The sequence below is a fragment of the Jaculus jaculus genome, chromosome 18 (assembly GCF_020740685.1).
Source record: "Jaculus jaculus isolate mJacJac1 chromosome 18, mJacJac1.mat.Y.cur, whole genome shotgun sequence".
NCBI lineage: Eukaryota > Metazoa > Chordata > Mammalia > Rodentia > Dipodidae > Jaculus > Jaculus jaculus.
The window spans coordinates 8,487,577-8,509,535 of NC_059119.1; the positions used below are offsets into that span (position 1 = coordinate 8,487,577).

Consider the following 21,959-nt stretch of genomic DNA (forward strand, 5'->3'; position numbering starts at 1 on the left):
CAATCATTAAAGATTATATATTTTCCCAAGTTTAACTCTTCTCTAAATATTTTTAGATGACATGAAAGTAAGACATCAATTTATGTGCAGAGATAATCATTGCTATGTGCTTATTATTCTAAAATTCTGAAATAACCTGCATGTCCTAAAGTAGTGGAAAGAATAAACATGAATGCATGACTATATAAGGTGATAACATGTAGTCTCAAGAAAATATTTGCAAATGGAATTGGAAATTTTATATGGAGGTTGGAGGTAAAAAATTAAAACTTAAAATTTCATATAATAGCTTGATTAAATTGATGAACTTGGCTAATTAATTTAGGCATATCAGCACACTCAATTGCCAAACCCTAAGACAGAGATATTTCCCCATAATGAGGAACAGCCAGTTATCTCATGGTCTCATCCTGACGGGAGGCAAATCTTCCTCAGGTATTTCCTCTGTCGGAGGTACATGATGTGGGAGTTTTTTCATGCATGAGGCTTAGTGGTCACATCATTATTTAAATTCGACCCACATATTGCCTATTCATAAACTAAGCATCAGAAATAATAAATGATTTTAATTTAGTCATTTTCTAGTTCATTCAAATGAATGCACAATGCTCCCCCAGTTTCTTATGCTTACTGAGAAACTTCCCCAGATAGTCTGTACTATTATAGATGGTTACATGTTGCCTTTTTATAATGTTAACTGTTAGACTGTATGCCACAATGCAATATTTATAAAGACATAAAATGTTTTTAAAAATCAAAACTACTGACACACATACACATATAATTTTCTGCACATAAAAGGTTATGATATAATATCTAAAGGAACACTGCAAATCATCTTTTGGCGAGTTGGACTGTAAAACGCCATAGTCACACACTGAGCATCCTGCTTACTCTTTTCCACTTCATTCATCTGGGAGATGATTACAAAGACGTCAGGTTAGCTCTTTAAAACATGGATTTTTAAATTGAATTTATGTAACCACAGGGACACCTACTGCAGATAAACAAATAACATTTAGCCTAAGTGTTTTTCTTACATTCAACCGGATTTTTTTTTTCTTGCAAAATTCTTGGCACAATACAAAAAACATCATACTAACATGAGAAAAATGGATGCACTACATTTCCATTTGAATTCTGAGTGTGAATTAGCCATATAGTCACTTTTAGAGACATTTGCCCATAATCTTACTGGCTTTTCACCCCCCTTAAATTGGAGTATATGCTTTATTTAAGATATATTTTAAATGAAGTTTGTAACTATAGATAACAGTTTGAAACTCTTAAGCTGGCAAGGTTTGCCAATGAAAACTATTGGATGCCATTGTGAATTTCAAGACTGGAAATTTTAAGTAGTTGATGGTAATGAAAGCACTTCATATTCATGACCTTTCCCAGAGGCCTCCTTTCCTCACCTATAACTCAGCACAGGCAAGGGCTGTATCATTCACGTCCTCAGGTCCAGACCATCAATGATTACCAGTGGTCCCATCACTTACTGTAACTCTAATGGCACTTTTCCCAATCTTTCTACAGAAAATCTGTCAAGTTCTCTTCATTTCTCTCCTCTGTCTCCCCCCTTGTCCCTCCCTCCCTCTCTCTTTAGCTCATTTCTCATTTTTAGATTCAAGTGTTCTTAAATTTGTCACTGAAAATTCTTAATGTCCTCATAATGCTGCCTTCACTTTTCTACTCCACAGAATTTAGTTTCCTTGCTACCAATGACTAAGGTTCTTTCAATCATCAAATGCACCATTTCCATTTAAGTCTTAACCCGAATTCTTCCTCTATAGGTTTTGTGTCATTTTATTGTTCTTCAAGTATGCCCTTCTCAATTCTTGAAGAACTATTTCTATCAACCTCCTAAAAGTTTCCTTATAATTTTCTAGCAAACATCATAACATATTTCTAAGTATGCATTTGCTTGTTCATTCAATTCTTGCCTACCCCCTCCACATTATCAATTATCAATAAGAATTATCAATTCTTATCCTGGGATAGTTGTTCATTCACAACCTCTCCTTTGGACACAAACAAATATGGTTCTAGTTTATCTGTCACTAACACTGCAACTTTCAAATCTCTATTCTGCGGCCCCACATGCACAGGTTTCATACTCCTGCTGTATTGGCTGGTTGTATCTCATTGTGTTGACACTATTTCTCTTGTAAATAGCTCACACTAAACACATACAAATCTCATTGTTTGTATACTGTGCCCTGCCTACCACAAAGCAAATGCTATAGTTTGGATATATTTTGAGTGTATTCCCAAATGTTTCACATGTTGAAATACCTCCCTAATTTTGAAGTATTCAGAGGGTGGACATGTAATCTAATGAAGTATTTAGAAATGGGATCATTAGCAAGTGAGCATAATTTGGTATGATCACCAAAACCTTGCAAAAAGGAACAGGACAACATGCGGTACCTTGGGGTACCGCCTTGAGAGTCTACCAGCAATGAGGCCAAGATCAGGTTTGCAGTTTTGAAACTCCAGCACTGTAAAATAAGTAGAAGTCTTTTCCATATACAGTTACCCAGCTTCTAGTACTTCGTTATCGTCATAAAACCTACCAATGCAACTATGTTCCCTCTGTATTAACAACACACATGAAAAGACCCCCATGCCTTATTTTCTATTTCTTACATATGGCCAGAGATTAATTTGTAAAGACCTTATCCCGGAAATCTCAACATATTTCAAGGTTTTAAATATTGTTTGTTGATTAATACGCTCACTTTTCTAAAGCATAGAACAGAGAATTAGGGATGCAGCTCAGTAGTAGGATACTTTCCTGACATGCACAAGGGCCCGGGTCCCTTATCAACACACGCGCGCGCACACACACACACACACACACACACACACACACACACACACGTGAAGTACATAATATATGAAGTATCTAAGGAAGTAGGGAACTATGACTAAAAATATTGTGGAAATTTTTTCTATGTCAATGAAAGACAGCAATTACTCATCAGTTCTGAGTAGCTGATTTACAAGAAATATAGGAAAATTACAATGTGTGGCATATCAATACATAAATGTATAATCAGAAATTTTATATGGTGTAAAAAGTTTGTTTTGAGATCTAAAAAGGTTTTAAATCTTTTTAAAATGTTTCACTTTATTTTATGATCACTGAAAAAAATAGTGTCTTAAACCCTAAACTCTAAAACAAATTGAAGACAAGAATGTTTCCATTTAAAGTGCATCTTCATTCCATTAGCAGGCATAAAGAATAGTGAGCCCAACCTACTTTGAAGTTTCAGGAGGACCTCCATGAGAGGAAAGACACACGTTTTCTAAAAGATACATTATAATTCACAACAGCACCCTGTCCCTGACACCTGAAATTTGTAAATTGAAGAATTACTTGGATTGACACAAGCTTGCAGGAATGCACTATCCTGAACACAGTGTCAGGTTGTGGGGAAAATGGTGGAAGGGTAACTCAGACCAAAGCTAGTTATTAGAATTTTTGAAGACATGTAAGAAGTCATAAAGAGAAAGTCTCCTCTGAATTATTTGTTCACTCCTTAGAGAACGCCTTCATTTCACATCCCAGAACACCTCATTCTCTAATTCCCAGGGTCTCAGTATTATATACATGAAATTAACCTGAAGTTTACTCTCAAAAGCCTTGAAGGCATTGCTTCTGTGGAAAAAAAAATGACAATGAAATGATAAAAAGGGAAAAAAATGTTAAAAATAGCATCGCTCTGAGCTGGGAACTAGCTATCACTTCAGGGATGCAAACTGATCAGACATCTCCGTGTCGAGCCCTGCTGAATTCCTGAGGAGCTGCTGGGCGTTTATTTTCATAAAGCAAGAGCTCGTTAATCTGAAGAACAGATCTAGGCATCAACATCTGTGCTTGAAATAAATCTCAAGTAGATAACAACATCGAAAAACACATATTTTCACAAGGTGCCTCTGGGAGTTATATGCTTAAGGGACAGGTGAAGATGATATAATGAATTTCAATTTTTAGGATTATTCCATTACAGTAAAATGTTCTGTCTCATAATAGAATAAAACCATTTCAAATGAAGAAAGCCACCAATATTTGGTCCAAATATCAATGTAAGCGACATTTGTAGCTTGTATTCTCCAGTCCTGAGTGCACTGTGCATTATTTCACATCTTCCTTGTATATAAAATGTCAGACTTTCTTGAGTTAGTACAATCAATACAATTAACACTAAAACTTGATTTCTTTGCATGTTTGTTAATAACTTGATAACCTGGACATATTTGCTTTGACCAAGTACCAAAGAAAGAATTATCAAGCCTCAGACACAGCATTACAAGTCTGATTTTATCCTATCTGTGTGCAACACAGTTTTCAGCAATTATTATTTTACTTTGGCTCCTGCTCATCTCCTCACTACTCAGGGGTATATTGATTCTACATCTAGATGAACTCTCCATCATTCCTATCTTCTAAGGTGTTGGTTTTGTTCATCAAATTTATAGGATCTGCAAAAAAATGGAAAATTATAGAGTTGTGTTAAAGAATTGAAAAAAAAAAAAGTACCAGGATTCTGGAATCTTACATTTTATCACAGATCTCCAACTCATTACTCAGTTTACTCATAAGGAAATTGTTTAAGAATTGTAACAGCTAAGAAAAACTTTTAGGAATATACTCCTGAGTGATGGCAATTTTGTACCAGAGTTCTGTCATATCGTGGAAGACATATTTAAACTACTACCCCATCTTAGGATAATTCTAAAATTCAAGAAATGCGGGATTATTGGGGAAAATCATCTTTCTTGTGGGCCCTGGGATAATAATAATAAGGTTTTATCACAGTCTACTGCATAAATATATGTGCTTATTATATCATAATACATTTTAAAGGTTGAAGGAGATTGAAATTTTAACTACACAGTTTTGAGCCTTATAAGTTATATACATGTACATATAAGAAATTAATACTCTATGCCTTATAATATCATGCAATTAAAGTAAAAAATATATGCAATTCAAATCATCAGGAAATTTTAGTTCCTTTGGTTCACTGAGTAGTAGCCCTTCATAAGTAGTGACTTGTACCTAGTGTGTGTACGATAAATGTAGTACAAAGACAAAGGGAAGAAAGGAAGGTGAGGGAAAGGTCCAAAAGAATTAGAAGCTTCAACTAACTTTGTTTCATATTATTTGCTGTAAACACTTCATTTCAAGTTTCTCATAAAATGTCAAAACAATATGGAAATGAAATGATATCTTTATTTTCTCCTATATAGCATGTAGACATAATGTGAAAAATGCTGCCATAATTGCATATCATTACATTAAGAAAGTACCTACTATAAAGTGATGTGATCAGATTAAAGTTGAATGAAACAATATAAGAAAAATTTCAAAGTGATGCAATCACTTGAACTCTTAGAAATGCATATTCAAAAACAGACAGAACAAAGGTAGAAAATATTCAGTATTTTAAAAATTATTTAGAAAATATAACCCAGTCTACATGTAAGGCTCAGTTTACTAATACATTTCCTCTGTCTTAGATGTGAATGCAATAAAATTCTAAAATGGGAAAAATCATGGGTGGATATGGGTTTCAGTCATTCATTACACCAGGACAGAGTTTGATTTAGCTACAAGTGCTAAATGTTTTTTTTTTTTTCTATCTTTCCATACCTGAAATGCTTCAATGTTTCAAATATTGGATTGTATTATATTTCAGAAAATATGCATAGACTTTATTAGTTGAACACAATCTGGAAATCAGAAAATGCAAGTGCTCTGATATCTTGGGGGCCATTTCTGTTTTTTTGAATTTACAGAATAGCAATGACCAAACCATTTTATAAAGCAAGTCAATTAAATTTGTATAATGCTTTAAGTAGTAAGATACCAAAAATATATGTATACTCAAAGAATTACAGACATTTTCTGTTAGAATTATTCCTTACTTGTTTCTTTTTCATTGTATCCACACAACTGTTAACTAATAGAGCTCTTCATCTTTCAGCAGAGTAAAGTAATGAGTGAATGGCATTAATCATAAAATTTTGTCTTTAAGCATAGAATTTTAATTATTTCACTATAGTAATGAATAGAACTAATAGATTTTTTATTTTAAAATTAGGCATAAGATAGCTTCATAAGTAGATGGGTTTTATAAAATTAAGGGAATTAAAAATGCTTAAAAAACACAATTATCCATAAGAATTCTATACTGTCTACATTTTACTATCTTCATTTTACCATTCTGCTAATTCTATAAAATAAAAAGCTACCATCTTTTGAAGAGCAAAATTAAGCCATGAAAACAATTGAGGAAAGAAAGAATAATCTGTTATTATAGCCAATTTAAAAATTAATTAATTTGAAACTGTTCAAGTTGATTTACAAAAGAATCTTTCCTAAAAAGTAAACATTCTTAGAATTATTTGCCCACTACTTGCATTCTTAAAATGTTATCATTTGAGTAATGGGGAGATGGGCCTTTGAGTAAAGATACTTGATTGCAAAGCCTGCTATCCTAGGTTCCTTTCCCGAGCTCCCTACAGCCACTTCTCTCAGAGACATAATTGGGGCATGTGTCTGGCGATCATTTACATTGCCAAGAGACCCTAATGTACAATGTACCCACCACACACACACACACACACACACACACACACACACACACACGCAAATAAACAAAACTTTAAAAGACAATGGTATAATTTATGAATCTAATTTTAATATTAAAAAACATATCTAAGGGAGTAGAAAAGGTATACTTTCTTCAAATCAATATTTGAATGGCAGAAAGCAATTAGTAGAGTTTTGCCACTTCGTTGGTCAATAACCCACCTGGTTAGCAATCTGCCGGGCAAGGACATCCATCCTTGAGCCGGATTCTGATATCATTTTAGCCGCATAGATCACATCAGTGGTGTGTTTTAGTGGCCCTTTGCCCCTAAAAATAAAAGAATACATATCAGTTCAGTGGTTCAAAGTAAATAAATTTACCATACCAAATACAACCATACCAATGGATGGACATTTATATTTGCATATATAAAAATTTGCAACCCAAGGTAGTAACGATTATATTAGGTTTATATGTTGTATTCATCAATTAACATCAATTAGATTTTTTCCATATTTTTTTCTTTTTTAAAATAATTTTTTTGAGATAGGCCTTCACACTAGTCCAGGCTGACTATGTAGTTTCAGGGTGGCCTCGAACTCACAATGATCCTCTTAATTCTGCCTCCAGAGTGCTGGGATTAAAAGCTTTCACCCACGTCCGTCCAGCTAAAATCAATTCTTTCTTTATTTATGAGAGAGAGAGAGAGAGAGAGAGAGAGAGAGAGAGAGAGAGAGAGAGAGAGAGAAGCAGACAGACAGAGAGGCAGATAGAGAAAAAGAGAGAATGGGTATACCAGGGCCTCTTGCCACTGTGAACACATTCAAATTAAAAGAAGAAAACTTTAAAGTGCCTTAATTATCATAATGCCACCTTGTCATCTGGTTTATGTGGGTACTCAGGAATCAAACCTGGGTCCTTAGGCATCTCAGGGAAGCACCTTAACCACTAAGCCATCCCTGTAGCCCTATTTTCAGTATTTGAAATGTTCATACATATAGATGATGCAGTTTGATCTTACTCCCTTCAATTATTCTCTCTGACACCTTGACCCCCTCCATTAATATCCTTCTTCCCCATTCATTTCCATCTAACTTTCATGCCACTTTGTAAAACCCATTGAGATAAGATAGGTTGTTGACATTTTTAAAATTAATATCTATTATGTTAAGAATCATGTTATCCTAGGCAGGAAAAATGGCTTAGCCATTAAGGTGCCTGCCTTTAAAACCTAAAAACCCATGTTCAACTCCCCAGGTCCCACATAAGCCAGACACACAAGGTGAAACAAGCACATGCACACAAGATGGCCCATGTGTCTGGACTTCAATTGCACTGGCTGGAGGTCCTGACATGCTAATTCTCTCTCTCTTTTTCTCTCTCATAAAAAATACAAAAAAAAAAAAAAGAATCATGAAATCATGCCATGAAAGTGAATTGCAGTGAGTTTCATTGATACTTGTTGCTTGTGGTAACTTATAGGTGTCTCTAGGGTATCCAGATGGTAGATAATGAAAACGTACATTATGAATAGCATACATTCAGCTATGCATTTTGATCATTAAGGCACTTTAAAGTTTTCTCCTTTTAACCTGAATATTACATTTTTTCATCACACTATACCTTCCCCATAATCAACTCACACACAAACAGTCTGGGCTTAAGAAATACATAATCTTCAGGCTGAAGAAATAGCTCAGCAAAGCTGAAAGGCCCTGGTTCAATTCCCCCAGCATACAAGTATAGACAGACGCACAAAGTGCAGTATGAGTGTGTAGTTAGTTAGCAGTGGCAGGAGGCTCGGGCACACCCTTACTCTCTTTCTCTCTACCTGCCTCTCTTTCTGTGTCTCTCTAATAAACACATTACAATTATTTTAAAAGTAAAGAACTGTATAACCTAGTCTTTAACAAAGCAGCATATACTGAACCCTTCACCCAGTTACACCCCGTCCAAACAGCTTTACCTAAGGAAGTCTATTCAACCTTCCACTGCTTCAAAACACAATGTGGACAACACTGATGCCATGAGTTAACTCTTCTCCCAAGTAGATGGCTCTCAGGCTGAGGACAATTCATTTGACGTACTGAAAATGTGTGTTCTGTGTCTTTTTCATGTGTGTTGTAAAAGCAGCTGCTGCATGACCGAGAAGCCTCACGCATAACTGGGGTCAGCCAGGTGAATACTCTAGCTGAAAGTGCACGGCTGTGGCCCCAGCTTTTGATCTTGTTTGCTCATGCCTGAGTTTTATGCCATTTGAAATCCATAATCAGAACATGAAAGAACAGGAGGATTTGGCCTGAGAGAAGGAATTTGCAGCCTAACCTCTGAAAGTCCCAGAAAATGTGAATGCTCCTCGGACCATCATTCATGTGCACTTACTCATAATGGCTACTGTTTGTCCCTCTCTTGACCCTCATGTCCACTTTCTTCCTCTTAAGTAGTTCCTCTGTAGAGTTAAGTAAAAGTGGCAGCATATCAAATTAATTGAATATGAATCCGTACTCGCATAATTTTGGACTGTTTCTACTAAGAGATCATTGCTAACTCTGTGTGAAGCAAATGAAATCAATAACTTCTCCGCACCTCTCTTTCTTCAGCGATAACAGTATCACTCACCACCTGGAGGCATTCTAAGAACTGCATGAGTTTACTTCTACCAAAAGCCCTGAACATTGCTTTGGACAAGATAATAATTCAAGCATAAAGGCTATTGATATGTCTGTAAGACAGTTTTGGCCACGGGACAAAAGTAGATTGTTTTCAGCCTCTCTCAGGGTAGGCAGAAAGAGAGAAGTGCATGTTTTACATTTTTGGAGCAAGTTTCCAATAATGATTGAATGATGGTTTTGAACTAAGAGGGGCCTTTATACAGGAAAACAAAACAAACAAACAAACAAACAAAAAACCTGGCTTGTATACCTTATTGTAAAAGAGAAACAAAGATCTTCAATTTTAGATCTTGTTACTTGGAGCTCTACTCTAAAGATGAGAAGTTTGCACAACTATTTGGTGATTTGATTTTACTATGTCTATCTATCTCATATTTCTTGCAAATAAATAAATAATGACCTGAATTAATACAGCCTTTTGATCCACTGAAAACTGTTCCTGATGTCCTAGCTGTACTCACTGCCAAGTGTGAATCACTGGATTTCTTCCCCTTGTCCCTACAAGACAATGGATCTTGAGGGTATGTTTACTACATTGATTGTTTTCATGCTGCAGGGTAAGGGAGAATGACAGAAAAAGTAGAAGAGAAATAAATGGTAAATAATGTGAAAAAAAAAAAACAACTGAAACCAAGGTTTAGTGGAAATAGAAGAGGAAGGAGCCGTCTTTGTTTACTTCTTATTTACACTTTGGATGAACTTTAGGACAGACAACATAGTTTGACATCAGAAAGATTTTTTTAATTATTTATTTATTTATTTGAGAGCGACAGACACAGAGAGAAAGACAGATAGAGGGAGAGAGAGAGAATGGGCGTGCCAGGGCTTCCAGCCTCTGCAAACGAACTCCAGATGCGTGCGACCCCTTGTGCATCTGGCTAACGTGGGACCTGGGGAACCGAGCCTCGAACTGGGGTCCTTAGGCTTCACAGGCAAGCGCTTAACTGCTAAGCCATCTCTCCAGCCCAAGAAAGATATTTTATTATATAAATCAATGCCTTTGTTCACTGAAAATTAGCACTACATAGGGGTAAAAGACAGAGTGGTTCATTTGTAGCTAACTGATCCAAAAATTCTATACCTTAGAACCTGTAGACTGCCATGTGTGGCCCCTACGTTCACAGCAATATAGGCTCTTTCATTGCTGCCTTTGTCCCATGGTGCCTCTCAAAACTACTATGAGCAAGGTTTCCTCTAAAACTAAAATGGAAAATTTAAGCAAATATATATAACATGACGAAAATCTGGCCTTGGAGATAGCTATCCCAATTTTCTGAATCTGCTGACATGGCTTGCTTTGTGATTTTTATATAAAATCAGCATTAATCATTACAACACTTGGGTTGCTCTTATCAAATTTACCTTACACATCAGGGAGGACTACAAGTTATGTGCATGGTTACGTGCAAGAAAGGCATTGCATTTCATTATTTCTATGCATCTCTAGAGAAAGTTAAACTTAAATAAAGCTGTCTAAGCTCCCAAAAGGTAATGCATCAATTTTCAAGGTCTTAACAAATGTACAAAGGTTGTGTCTAAGGAGACCAGCTAAGGCTCTTGTACTTTAAACAATAGACAAAGAGTGATAGCCAAGAAATGCACCTAATGGACACTTCCCCTCAAAATAATATATATCCCTGTATTAAAACCCTGGGCTGATAAAAAAAGAAATTACCTCTAGTTTCAAATACAAACCTTGTTATGAATCCACAATCTTAAAAGTAACAATAAGTTTGGGAAATTTAAAGTAACAATGATACATAATGACAAACTACATTTATTCCCTTCTCCACATTCTTAATTAAATGTATTTCCTGGCAAGCTTCCTATGGAGTGCCAAACAAAATACACATTTTACAAATGATTCCTTATCATGCCATGCTTGCAGAGGAAGCTACAATTACTGAAAACTATGATAAATTTTTAACATTCTCAGCCTGAAATGTGCTATGTAATGAAGGCTTTTCAAATTGGGGAATACATTCAAAGGTTGTTTGCTGCCTTCATTTTCATAATGGGTTCTCAGGATTTCTTGTCAGCAAACTGTGCCTTAAATCACTGCATTGGATCCAGCGGAGAAAAGATACTCAAGGAAGAGGGAAGACAGATGAAATATTTGAAAATATTTCAAAGAAACCAGAGGCCAGGCATTTTTAATAACCAGTAGTCACAATAATAACCTACCTATACCCCAATAAGGAGGGCTGGCAATGTGATGAAGGAGAGGGTTTGCTACTGATAATTATGAGGTAGTATATGTGTGTTTAGCCATTTCACAATGTGTTTATGCTTTAAACCATCCTGTTGTTCACAGTGCATACAACTTATCTGTTGGATATTTTTTATTTTAATTAAAAGTATAGGATTGAAGATATAATGAGACAGATTAAAAGAAAGAAATGCAGATGCCAGGGAAGTTTTATTTAGGAAAATAAATTTATTTTAAACAATCATTTATTAGTTTAATTATCTGCTTACTACTTGTAACATTATTTTATCTTTTACTCATCTGCCATTTAGGACCCTTCCTTCTTTCTTTTTTATTTGAACAAATAAGATATTAGGTCCTAGATATTAAATCCAGGTTTGAGAACAAAAGTAGCCTAATTATGTCATGATCTTTGTCATTCTGGGAAAGTTATATCATTGAAATGATTTCATATTTTATACCCCTGATTTAAAATAAACAGAGAGTTTAATTATATTGTTTGGATTTTGTAGCCTGTTGGTCTTTGGCAAAATTCTTATAAATACTTGACCCTCTCTTGTAGACAGCTTCATGTTGCTGAGAGGAACATCCAAACCAGACGCAGTTTAGGGGAGGAAGGGATGCACTTCAAGCTTGCAGATCCAGGGTGGGGGTGGCAGTTGCATCGGTAGTGGAAGAGGCTGCTTCCAGACTTCCAAGAAGAGAGAGACAATCACAAAAAGCCAAAGCAGCAGGCAGCAAGGGGCAGCCAGCCGCAGGGACCCTGCCGGAGCTCACGCCTCTCTGCACACCTTTGAACTAGAATTTAGATCCGCCCCCAGTGACACCTCCTCTAAGCAGGAAGCTGGAGATTCAATAGTACCAGCTTTAATAAAACATCCGAGTCTCTTGGGGCCATACATTCAACCCACTACACCCTCCATTCTCTTTTCCTTTGATATGTATATGATCTTCAAATAGCATCAGATGTGATTATAGTTCTGTGGTTCATCTAATACATGCAAACAATGAGAATATATATTTTTCTGCATGCTAGCCACAACTACATGCATACTAATTATTGCAATAAAATCACCCTATTATAGTTGCAGTTGGAAATGACACCCACAGGCTCATGTGTTTGAACACTTGGTCTTCTGTTGGTTAGTGTTGCTATTTTGTGAGGTTGCTTGATGTAGCGATGAATTATAAGACCTGTAGAAGTGAACTATAGGGAAAATGTGGGAATACTTCTTATGGTCCTTACAAATAACTTTTCTGAGAACATTTCAGTGAGATGTTTTTCTGCTCAGCGCCTGACTTATACTTTGCCCTGTAGTTAATTTTACAACCAAGTACATGGTTTGCTCACGATAATGTAATTTAATTTCCTTTGCCAATGTCTACCTCTAAGTTGAACATAGTAGATGACCAATGGTGACAAGGAGTGTCAAGAGATACTGAATGAACTGAAGCTATATTCTTTGTCCTACTTCCGCAGTGTACAGTTGTACTACTGACTGAGAACACTACGTGTGCACACAACATATATTAACTACCACTGAAAGCAAGGGATGTTAAAGGTAACAAACTGCCCACAGAAATGTTGAAAATAACAAGTAGGCTTAGCCTGGAAGCTATCATTGAGTCAGTGAACGATGTGTGTGTGTGTGGTGTTTCCTTGGTTAAAAAAATCTCACCAGTCCTGTTCCTCAACCCATTTTTCTGAGCACATGTTTAAAAGCTTTTATTTTAGAGTCAACATTCTTTGTTTCTTACACACATAATGCTGAACCCTCACTCACATGCGGCCTGTTCTTTGCACATGTGATACACATCCCTCACTTTGCTGCTGTCTGCTGGTCAGCAAATACTCCAGTGAGCGTCTGCAGCACACGCAGCAGCTGCAGGAACATCAGAAGCGGTGGCGGTGGCAGAAGCAACAGGCTGGCTCTTGGTTTAAATGACTCCAAGAATTAGTTTTCGTGCTTTCCGGCTCTGCCCTGAAAAGCCGCTGGCCCACTCGAGCAAAAAGTTCCAAGAGGCAGTTTCTATTACTACAGGGCAGCACCCCAATTGTTCAGTGGAAACTCCGGGACATAGGACCTAGCTGAAGAATTAGACCATGACGAGTCCATCCTAGCATCTTTCCTCCTGATCTGGCAGATTTGAGAAGCAGCCACTGTAGTATCCTACCACCATGGGCAAAGTCTTTCCAAGTCCCCTCCCACCCTGTCATGATGCGCTGCATTCCCCAAACCCTCACGCACAGTACTGCCCTCCCCTCATGTCGTTTAGTCAGGTATTTGGTCGCAGTGATAAGAAAAGTAACAGATATGCACCCTATGGGGCTTATACTCTTACCCTTACTTTTCAGTGAAGAAAACCAAGGAAGATAGAAGTGAAATATGTCTTAAACAACTTACATACTTTGGGAGTATTTGAGATAGTGACTAGGTAACATGGATACAAAGTCTCCTTTTAAGAAGAAATGTCCTACCTCCCATAAAACCTACCAATCCTCAAGTATTTAAAAAAATACCTTAGAAATTGATGAGTTATCATAACATAATTGAAAACATACCCAGGGTTAAATTTAGGTGGTAGGGAGAGAGGAATTCCACAAATAGCCTCAAGGAACAGTACCTGAAGCTGTGTTCAGGTAAAAAAAAGTCTTACATACCTTCTAGGGCAATGGAAAATGGCTGGAATGGCTTCAGTGGCCTCTAGTCCTCTGCTTTACTTTGCAGATATTATTACTTTGACCTATTACTTCACTGCCTTCCTCTTGCTAGATTATCAACACTGACTCCAAATCCCTACATTACATATGTTCAGCTAGATGGAAAATTGTGTTTGCTGTTTATTTATCATATTTCAAATAGAACTTTCGTGTGAGAGTCTTAACTTTAGGCACAGCTACTTTATTTATGTGTTATACTCATATTTATTGCAGAAATAGAGTGAAACGTACTCAGGATAGTCATTTATGTTTGCATTCTAGAACTGTCACTTAGAAACCAACTATTGTTTTTTGAACTTTGGAATATAATTTTTCGATACTTTGTCTTCATTTTTACCATTTTTTTCTTTATTAGTTATGTACATGCTCATTGTGTAAACAGCACATGTTAGTACCATCTTACCCTCACACCTGTCCTCCCCCCTGTGAAAGGACCCTCCTAGTTTGGGGATGCCAGTTATCCGCATGGGAACTGTGGGTCATAAGAGCCAACTATTGTTGAGAAGAAATGACCCTGGTGCCCTTAATTTGATTTATATTCATTAAAATAATGATCATCATAAATGTTGGCGGGGATGTGGAAAAAAAGGAACCCTTCTGCACTGCTGGTGGGAATGCAATCTGGTCCAGCCATTGTGGAAAACAGTGTGGAGGTTCCTAAAGCAGCTAGAGATTGATCTACCATATGACCCAGCTATAGCGCTCCTAGGCATATATCCAAAGGACTCATCTCATTTCCTTAGAAGTACATGCTCAACCATGTTTATTGCTGCTCAATTTATAATAGCTGGGAAATGGAACCAGCCTAGATGTCCCTCAACAGATGAGTGGATAATGAAGATGTCGTACATTTATACAATGGAGTTCTACTCAGTGGTAAAGAAAAATGAAGTTATGAAATTTGCAGAAAAATGGATGGACCTGGAAAGTATTATACTAAGTCAGGTAACCCAGGCCCAGAAAGCCAAGCGCCACATGTTCTCTCTCATATGTGGATCCTAGCTACAGATGACTGGGCTTCTGTGTGAGAATGAAAATACTTAGTAGCAGAGGCCAGTAAGTTGAAAAGGAGACATAAAGGGTGGAGAAAGGAAGGGAGGAGGATACTTAATAGGTTGATATTGTATATATGTAATTACAATGATTGTAATGGGGAGGTAATATGATGGAGAATGGAATTTCAAACGGGAAAGTGTGGGGGTGGGGAGGGAGGGAATTACCATGGGATATATTTTATAATCATGGAAAATGTTAACAAAAATTAAAAAAAAATAATGATCATGATATTGACAACATGGTAAGGAACATACAATTGAATGTTTTATATAGTATTTGGCACACAGTAGGTACTAATGAAATGTTCAATTTTGCCTATCCCTTTTACAAGTAACATCTTGTAAAAATTGACCTTTTTACTTCATAATTTAAAATTTATTGTGCTTTTCAAATATCAGTTCAATTCATTACACTGAATTGGCATGTGACATGGCAGCGCACATGGGCTACCCACATAAATCCCCTCTCCCAGCCCTAATTCTGCTGAGGGTCTTCTTTGGTGGGGTTGTTTGTATTCACTGTGGGGACCAAGAGGCCTCAGTCAGTCTCTGCAGGGATGGGGGAAAGATGGCATCTCAGGCTATTCCCATCAACCCTGAGGCTCTTACAATCCTAATTGTCTGAAAGAGTAGTTTGTCCTTCCCTCAGATCCTAATGAGTTTAATTGGGAACCCCAGTGTCTTTTGGTGCCTAGAATGCCTGTCCCCAAAGGTGTCAGGATGCTCATCTGGATCCACTGTACTAGAAATCCAAGATCTAAAAAAATAAGACACTTGAGATATGATAGGATACTGTTGGGTTTGGGATAGAAATAGGCACAGAACACTCTATCCACATTCCAGAATCCAGATATATAGACTCGCATAACCAAAATGAAGGACAATGTATTCTAACTGGGCCCTGGAAACAAAAGGGGTTTGAAAGCTCTTGACATGGCCTCTGAAAATACTCTGAAATCTTACAAACTTACAAACTTTTTTTTTTCAGCTTAACTACAAAAAGTTATTTAAAATGTTCAATACCACCAAGTAGAGTGAAAAAAAAAATGGGAAAGAACCAAGGTTCCTCTATCATTCCAGCTGAAATAATTAGACATATGCTCTGCCTGGGCATGAGGCCAATCCTATTTCTTATTTTGTAAGTCTCATAATATAGGTTGTCAATTATTAAGGACAGAAATTGCACGGGTTCTGCTTTGTGCACAATAATGAGAGTATTTCTTGTTCAGCATTGAATTTGTTTAGGTAGCAGAGGTTGGCATTAAATCTGGAATGTCTACGGAGACCCACCTTAGTGAATACCTCTGGTTAATTTGTTGTTGTTGTTGCTGCTGCTTGCACACTTCATGGTGTTTAGAAGGAGAAGGGATTCCTTCCTGAAATCCACAAACTATTTTTTGCACACCCGGCTAGTTTTCTAATAAGATCGGATGTGGAAACTTTTTGTTTTTATTTTCTCTTCAGCTCTAATTTCCCCCATTCTTCTGCAACCTGCTGGAAATGAGTCAATTCCTGGAAAAACTATTCAAGAAGTATTTCATGGTGAGAAAGAAAGGAAGAGACACTAAGTACATAGTAAAGTTAGGATCAAAAGCAGAAATGAGATGAGGTTCATCTTTCATAGGTCTACTGAATTTTTAAGTTGTGGGCCAGAGGTCAGATAGACAGATACTCTTCATCTAAACACGTCGCTCCACTTTTTTTCCTATCTGTGGAGTTATTCCTTAATATACATTAAATTTGTCCTGAAAGCACACATAACAGCAAGCATTGTCTCCTGCTTATGTTGTCCCAGAAACTGTTCCAAGTACTCATGTTTTTCACTCAGTTCTCCGCACACAGCTATGTGAGATTGGGAAGATTTTCTGCTATAACAATGGCAGTATATTTGCTTTTATTCCTGTTGGGGACACTCCCGTGCCACATGCCAATTCGACTTCTGCTCCAGGTGAGTTTGAGAGTAGATGGGTTTAGTGGGAGTGATAAGGGGTAAGGGAGGATAATTAGAGAGACACTATGAATGCAATATATTACATCATGTATGAAAATGTCAAAAATAAAATATAATAAAAAACAAAAACTAGAAAGATTGTATGAAGGTTGTTATGGAGGTATGAAAAATGATGCCCATTGCGGGTTTTAGAGAAGCAGTGATAATTAGGATGCATATAACTACCATCTCTAGTATTTTCTTTTAAAATGGGCTGCAACTGCCCAGAAATTTAAACTAATTCTGAGTATCAATTTGAACATCAGAGGCTTATTTGCTGATGTAGAGAACTTGTGATGGTTAGTCTTAGGGCCCCTCTAATAGGGCTGCTGCATGCTTCCATGAGCCAGAATTCTAATGTAGTCGAATAATTGTCGCTTGCTCCCTCCCCAAGCTGTGCAGAGGTGCCCTCTTGAGAGAGCACTGGCTTCCATGAGATTGGATGAAGTCCACTGAAGTTGCTTCTCTAACTAGGAGTTCTTTTTATCATGGCCAGTATTGTTCCATCTGCCATCACAGCTCATATCAAAAGATTGGACCTAAATGTTGACGACGTGGAAAAGCTATGGTTATCTAGAGAGGCATGTGTCTGTGACTTTTTTTCCTCCCCACATACCATCTGTCTGCTACACATGATTCCCAGGTGCCATGGAAGGATTCACTTTCTGTCTTGTGACAATAAGGGAGGAGATCCATTCTTGGGCAGATAGAAACAAATTAAAGTGATTTTCATCATATTTGTTCATTTGCTCTTTTTTATGCAAGAAAGCAAGAGAAAGACTGAAAGTGTGTATGAGAGTAATGAGAGAATCGGTGTACCAGGGCCTCCAGCCACTGCAGAATAACTCCAGACAGATGTGTGGCCTTGCACTCTTTGGTCACCTCAAACATCTGGCTTATGTGGGACCTGGAGAGGTAAACACGAGTCCTTAAGCTTTGCAGGCAAGCACCACAACTGCCAGTCCATCTCTCCAGCCCTCATTTGCTTTTGGAGACTCACTGGGCATAAAAATACAATTTTGTAATATATTTAGAACTTATGCCCCATTCCATTCTTGAAGGGATCTCTTAAGGATAGTGTTATATTTTCTGGATCACATAAAAATCCTCTTTTAATAAGTCATTAAAACTGAGAGACGGGGCAAAGTTCTGATTGGGGCATCCTCAAATTCATACATGAGTGAGAGTTGATAAGAAGGCTATTTGTGGGGCTGGAGAGGTGGCTTTGCAGGTAAGGTGCTTGCCGGTAATGCTTATGGACCAGTGTTTGGCTCCAAGTCCCACATGAACCAGAGACACGAAGTAATGCAAGCAGGCAAGGTCTCACATGCGTACAATTTTGCAAACACATCTGGAGCTTGATTGCAGTGGCTGCAGGCCCTGGTATGCCAATTCTCTCCCTGTCTCTCTTTCCCTCATAAAAAAGAGAGCCATTGGTGTCTCCTCTTAGCCACACTAATGCTACCCATGACCTTCCTACACACCTCTCTCGGAGGGACTATGTCATTATTCATTGACATTCTTTAAGAACATAATGGAAAATCTGTACTTAGCACTAACATTTGAAAACAGGTCTTTTGCTAGCCTTTACACATTAGTTCTCTGAGTGTGCACATTAATCAAAGCAGTGTACTGTAAATACAATCATCTCTGACTGTGGGAGTCCCTTTTTTTATCTGATGGCAGTGGCCCCAGCATTAATCATGTACACAATAATCCCTTACAAAGCATAGGTTTTTTTTTTTTTTTTTCCCAGCTTCCTCTAAACCACTGAGATGTACTGGCTGTCCCTATTTTCTTGATACCAAATAAAGAAATGATCATTTTCAATTTAGGGAAATAGCATAATTTAGCCATTATGATTTAACATAGGTCTTTCTCAAAGCATAGCCACATGTTTTTTACTCTGGTTACAAAAACACACAGAGGTGAGAGGGCCACGAAGGCAGTCAGGACTGGTCACAGTTAATCAACCCAGAGCAGGGCCCGGTCAGGAGGCTGACAGGCCACCTTTCAGTCCCTGCTCTGAGACAACAGACCCTGCCGGATGACCTGCAGCACGCCCTCCAACCACGCAGAGTAGCTGTCCTCAGAGGCCATTACATTTTCGAACACAGTAAGCATGCCATCTTAAAATGACTTATTCAGATCAGGTGTGACAAGAAATACTTTTTTTTTTTAATACAGGAAAGGTTTATGCTACTTAGTCACTACTGCTGTTCTCAAAAGACATATGTGTTTTATTGAATTATTACAAGGTTACTCAAAGGCAATTTTAAAGTATATCATTTAAAATGTGAAATAATTGAATCTAGTCTTACACTTTACTACTGAAAGACTTACATCCCTTAATGGGAAAGATGACATTTTTCTAAAGGCTGGAATCATTAGGATTATGACGTGCCATAGGGTCAGCTCAAGGAAACGGTATGTTTATACTAGAAGCCAGCTCCCTAAAATATCCCCTTCTTCACTTTGAGGTTTTGACTTTTTAAATTGTAAATTATTCATAATTTCAGCCAAGTAGGTTGCCTGTAATCTTCACTTAGCCTACTCTGTTCTTGAAAGAGAGAATGGCACATGCTTTAGCATTCTTCACCATAGTGTGTGCATGCATACACGTATAGTTGTAGCATGTTCTGTATTTTATAAAACACCTACAGAAGCATAAATTATAAAGAGAACGATAAAATATAAAAATATTTTAATATCTTATTCATGATATCATTAAAAACGACCTCAGTATTCCCATAGGAGAAATGTGAAGCTAGCGTTAATAGAGGAAAACCTTATTTCAAGTATAGTTTCTAACAGTTAATTTTATTTGCCTACTTCTCATCAGTTTTTAAGATTGATTTTACTTTGTGGCTGTCTACCATCACCTCCTATAAATAAGAAACTTTCCAACATTGAGATCTTCTTGACTATTTCTTGAACTTGTTTCATCATCTTCAATCCATGATTTCTTTAAACATTTCAAAATAATTGGACCTATTTAAAGAAGGCTAGCTTGTTAGTTATGTTTGCATTGCTGTCACCAAATATTTAGAAAAAAAAAAACAACTTAAGTGATAAGGAAAAATGAAATTATATAATGTGCAGGAAAATGAATAGATCTGAAAAAATCATACTAATTATATTAAGTGAGATAACTGGGAATCAGAAAGATCCTAACACAGAATAGTTTGATCCCTTTATAAGATGTAGTAAGCATCAGGAGTAATGTTCAGGAAGCTTGGGAAAAGGAGTAATGAAAAGGGATACGAGCAAAGAAGATTAGACAGACAAGTGGAGGGACTGAGAATACCAGGGATAAGAGGGTGTAGGGAAGACCAGGGAAGGGAGGGAGGAGAGAAGAAGGGGCACAGAAAACTAAGGATTACCTGAATTAGCACTATAGAAACCTACTTCTTTCTTAGCTAATTAAATGGTATAACACTCATAAAAAAGAGAGGGAGCTCAAGAGATGGCTCTGCAGTTAAGGTGCTTGCCTACAGAGCTTAACTATAGGATCAATTCCATAGTACCCATGTAAGGACAGATGCATAATGTGGCCCACATATCTGAAGTTCATTTGCAATTGCTAAAAGCCCTAGCATAACCATATTCTCCCTCCCTCCCTCTCTCTCTCTCTCCCTCTCTCTCTCTCTCTCTCTCTCTCTCTCTCTCTCTCTCTCTCGCTCTCTCTCTCTCTCTCTCTCCTTGAAAATAAATAAAGAAATTATCTAACAGAACAGCTAGAAAGAGAAATGGGTAATTTGAATGAACTACTCAGCTGACATGGAGAAAGTTTACATTATAATTGAAGGCTATTGCAGGTGAATCAAAGTAACAGATTTGGGTCACGCACCCCATAATGAGCCATTTGGCAGGTAGGCCCATTAGACCCCCAAAACGCAGACCACTGCTAAAGCACTTGTTTACCCACCAAATCTCATCATAAGACCGTACTGAAGAAACCATAGGTTGTAGGCACAGGACTTTGAGAAACCAAGTTGGAACGGAGATGGCAGCAAGCTTGGTGACAGCTGTCCACATGAGCTGCCAAGGGGTAAATGTAACTAAGAGAGTGAACAAGTAGATCCTGGAAGGGACAAAATCAACAGGTAGTCAAGATACACCCATGGTTGCAACAGTAGCCACCCAGCTACAGGGTTAATCATCTTTTCTCTGATTGGATATGAGGCCCACTTACTCGGGAAGAATTCATGCCTGGTATTGAGAACCAACTCAGAAGCTTATGGCTTGGACGTTTACAGCTTCCTTAAAGAGAAGATTCCACTGTTCTTTGGATAAATGGAGTGGTTTATGCATATCAAAAATACAAGCCTTCTAAATGTGTGTTTTATCCCCTTTGATCAACGCTGCTTTCACTTTTGGTTAGTGAACCTTACAGAGGAAGTGGAAAACTAGATGTGAGTGCTGCTTTTACTGCTAGTCTGATAACCTTCTCCAGAGAGATGGTCGTAGACATTGAAGAGACGAAAAACTCATCAAACAGAACATAAGAGGCTGCTGAGAGCTTAACACTAAAGGATTTTTCTAACATTACCCCCTCCCCACAAAAGCTCAGAGAACACTGTAGAAGAGGAAGCAGAAATGTAAGAGCCACAGGTGGAAAGGCAGACTATGAGGCATTGCCCTCCCTGCAGGAACAGACTGGTGCATTCATGACTTCACAGAGATCTCTAATACCCTCAAAG

At 37.5% G+C, this 21,959-nt stretch overlaps 1 protein-coding gene across 1 annotated transcript in view; it reads right to left on the minus strand.

Annotated features, from left to right (window-relative positions):
- Ctnna3 (catenin alpha 3) overlaps window positions 1-21,959 on the minus strand; it is a 1,402,587-nt gene that overhangs the window by 45,327 nt on the left and 1,335,301 nt on the right. Inside the window, exon 16 of the mRNA XM_045137244.1 lies at window positions 6,830-6,935. Within this exon, the coding sequence (XP_044993179.1) occupies window positions 6,830-6,935 (106 nt within the window). The remainder of the gene's footprint in view (window positions 1-6,829; window positions 6,936-21,959) is intronic.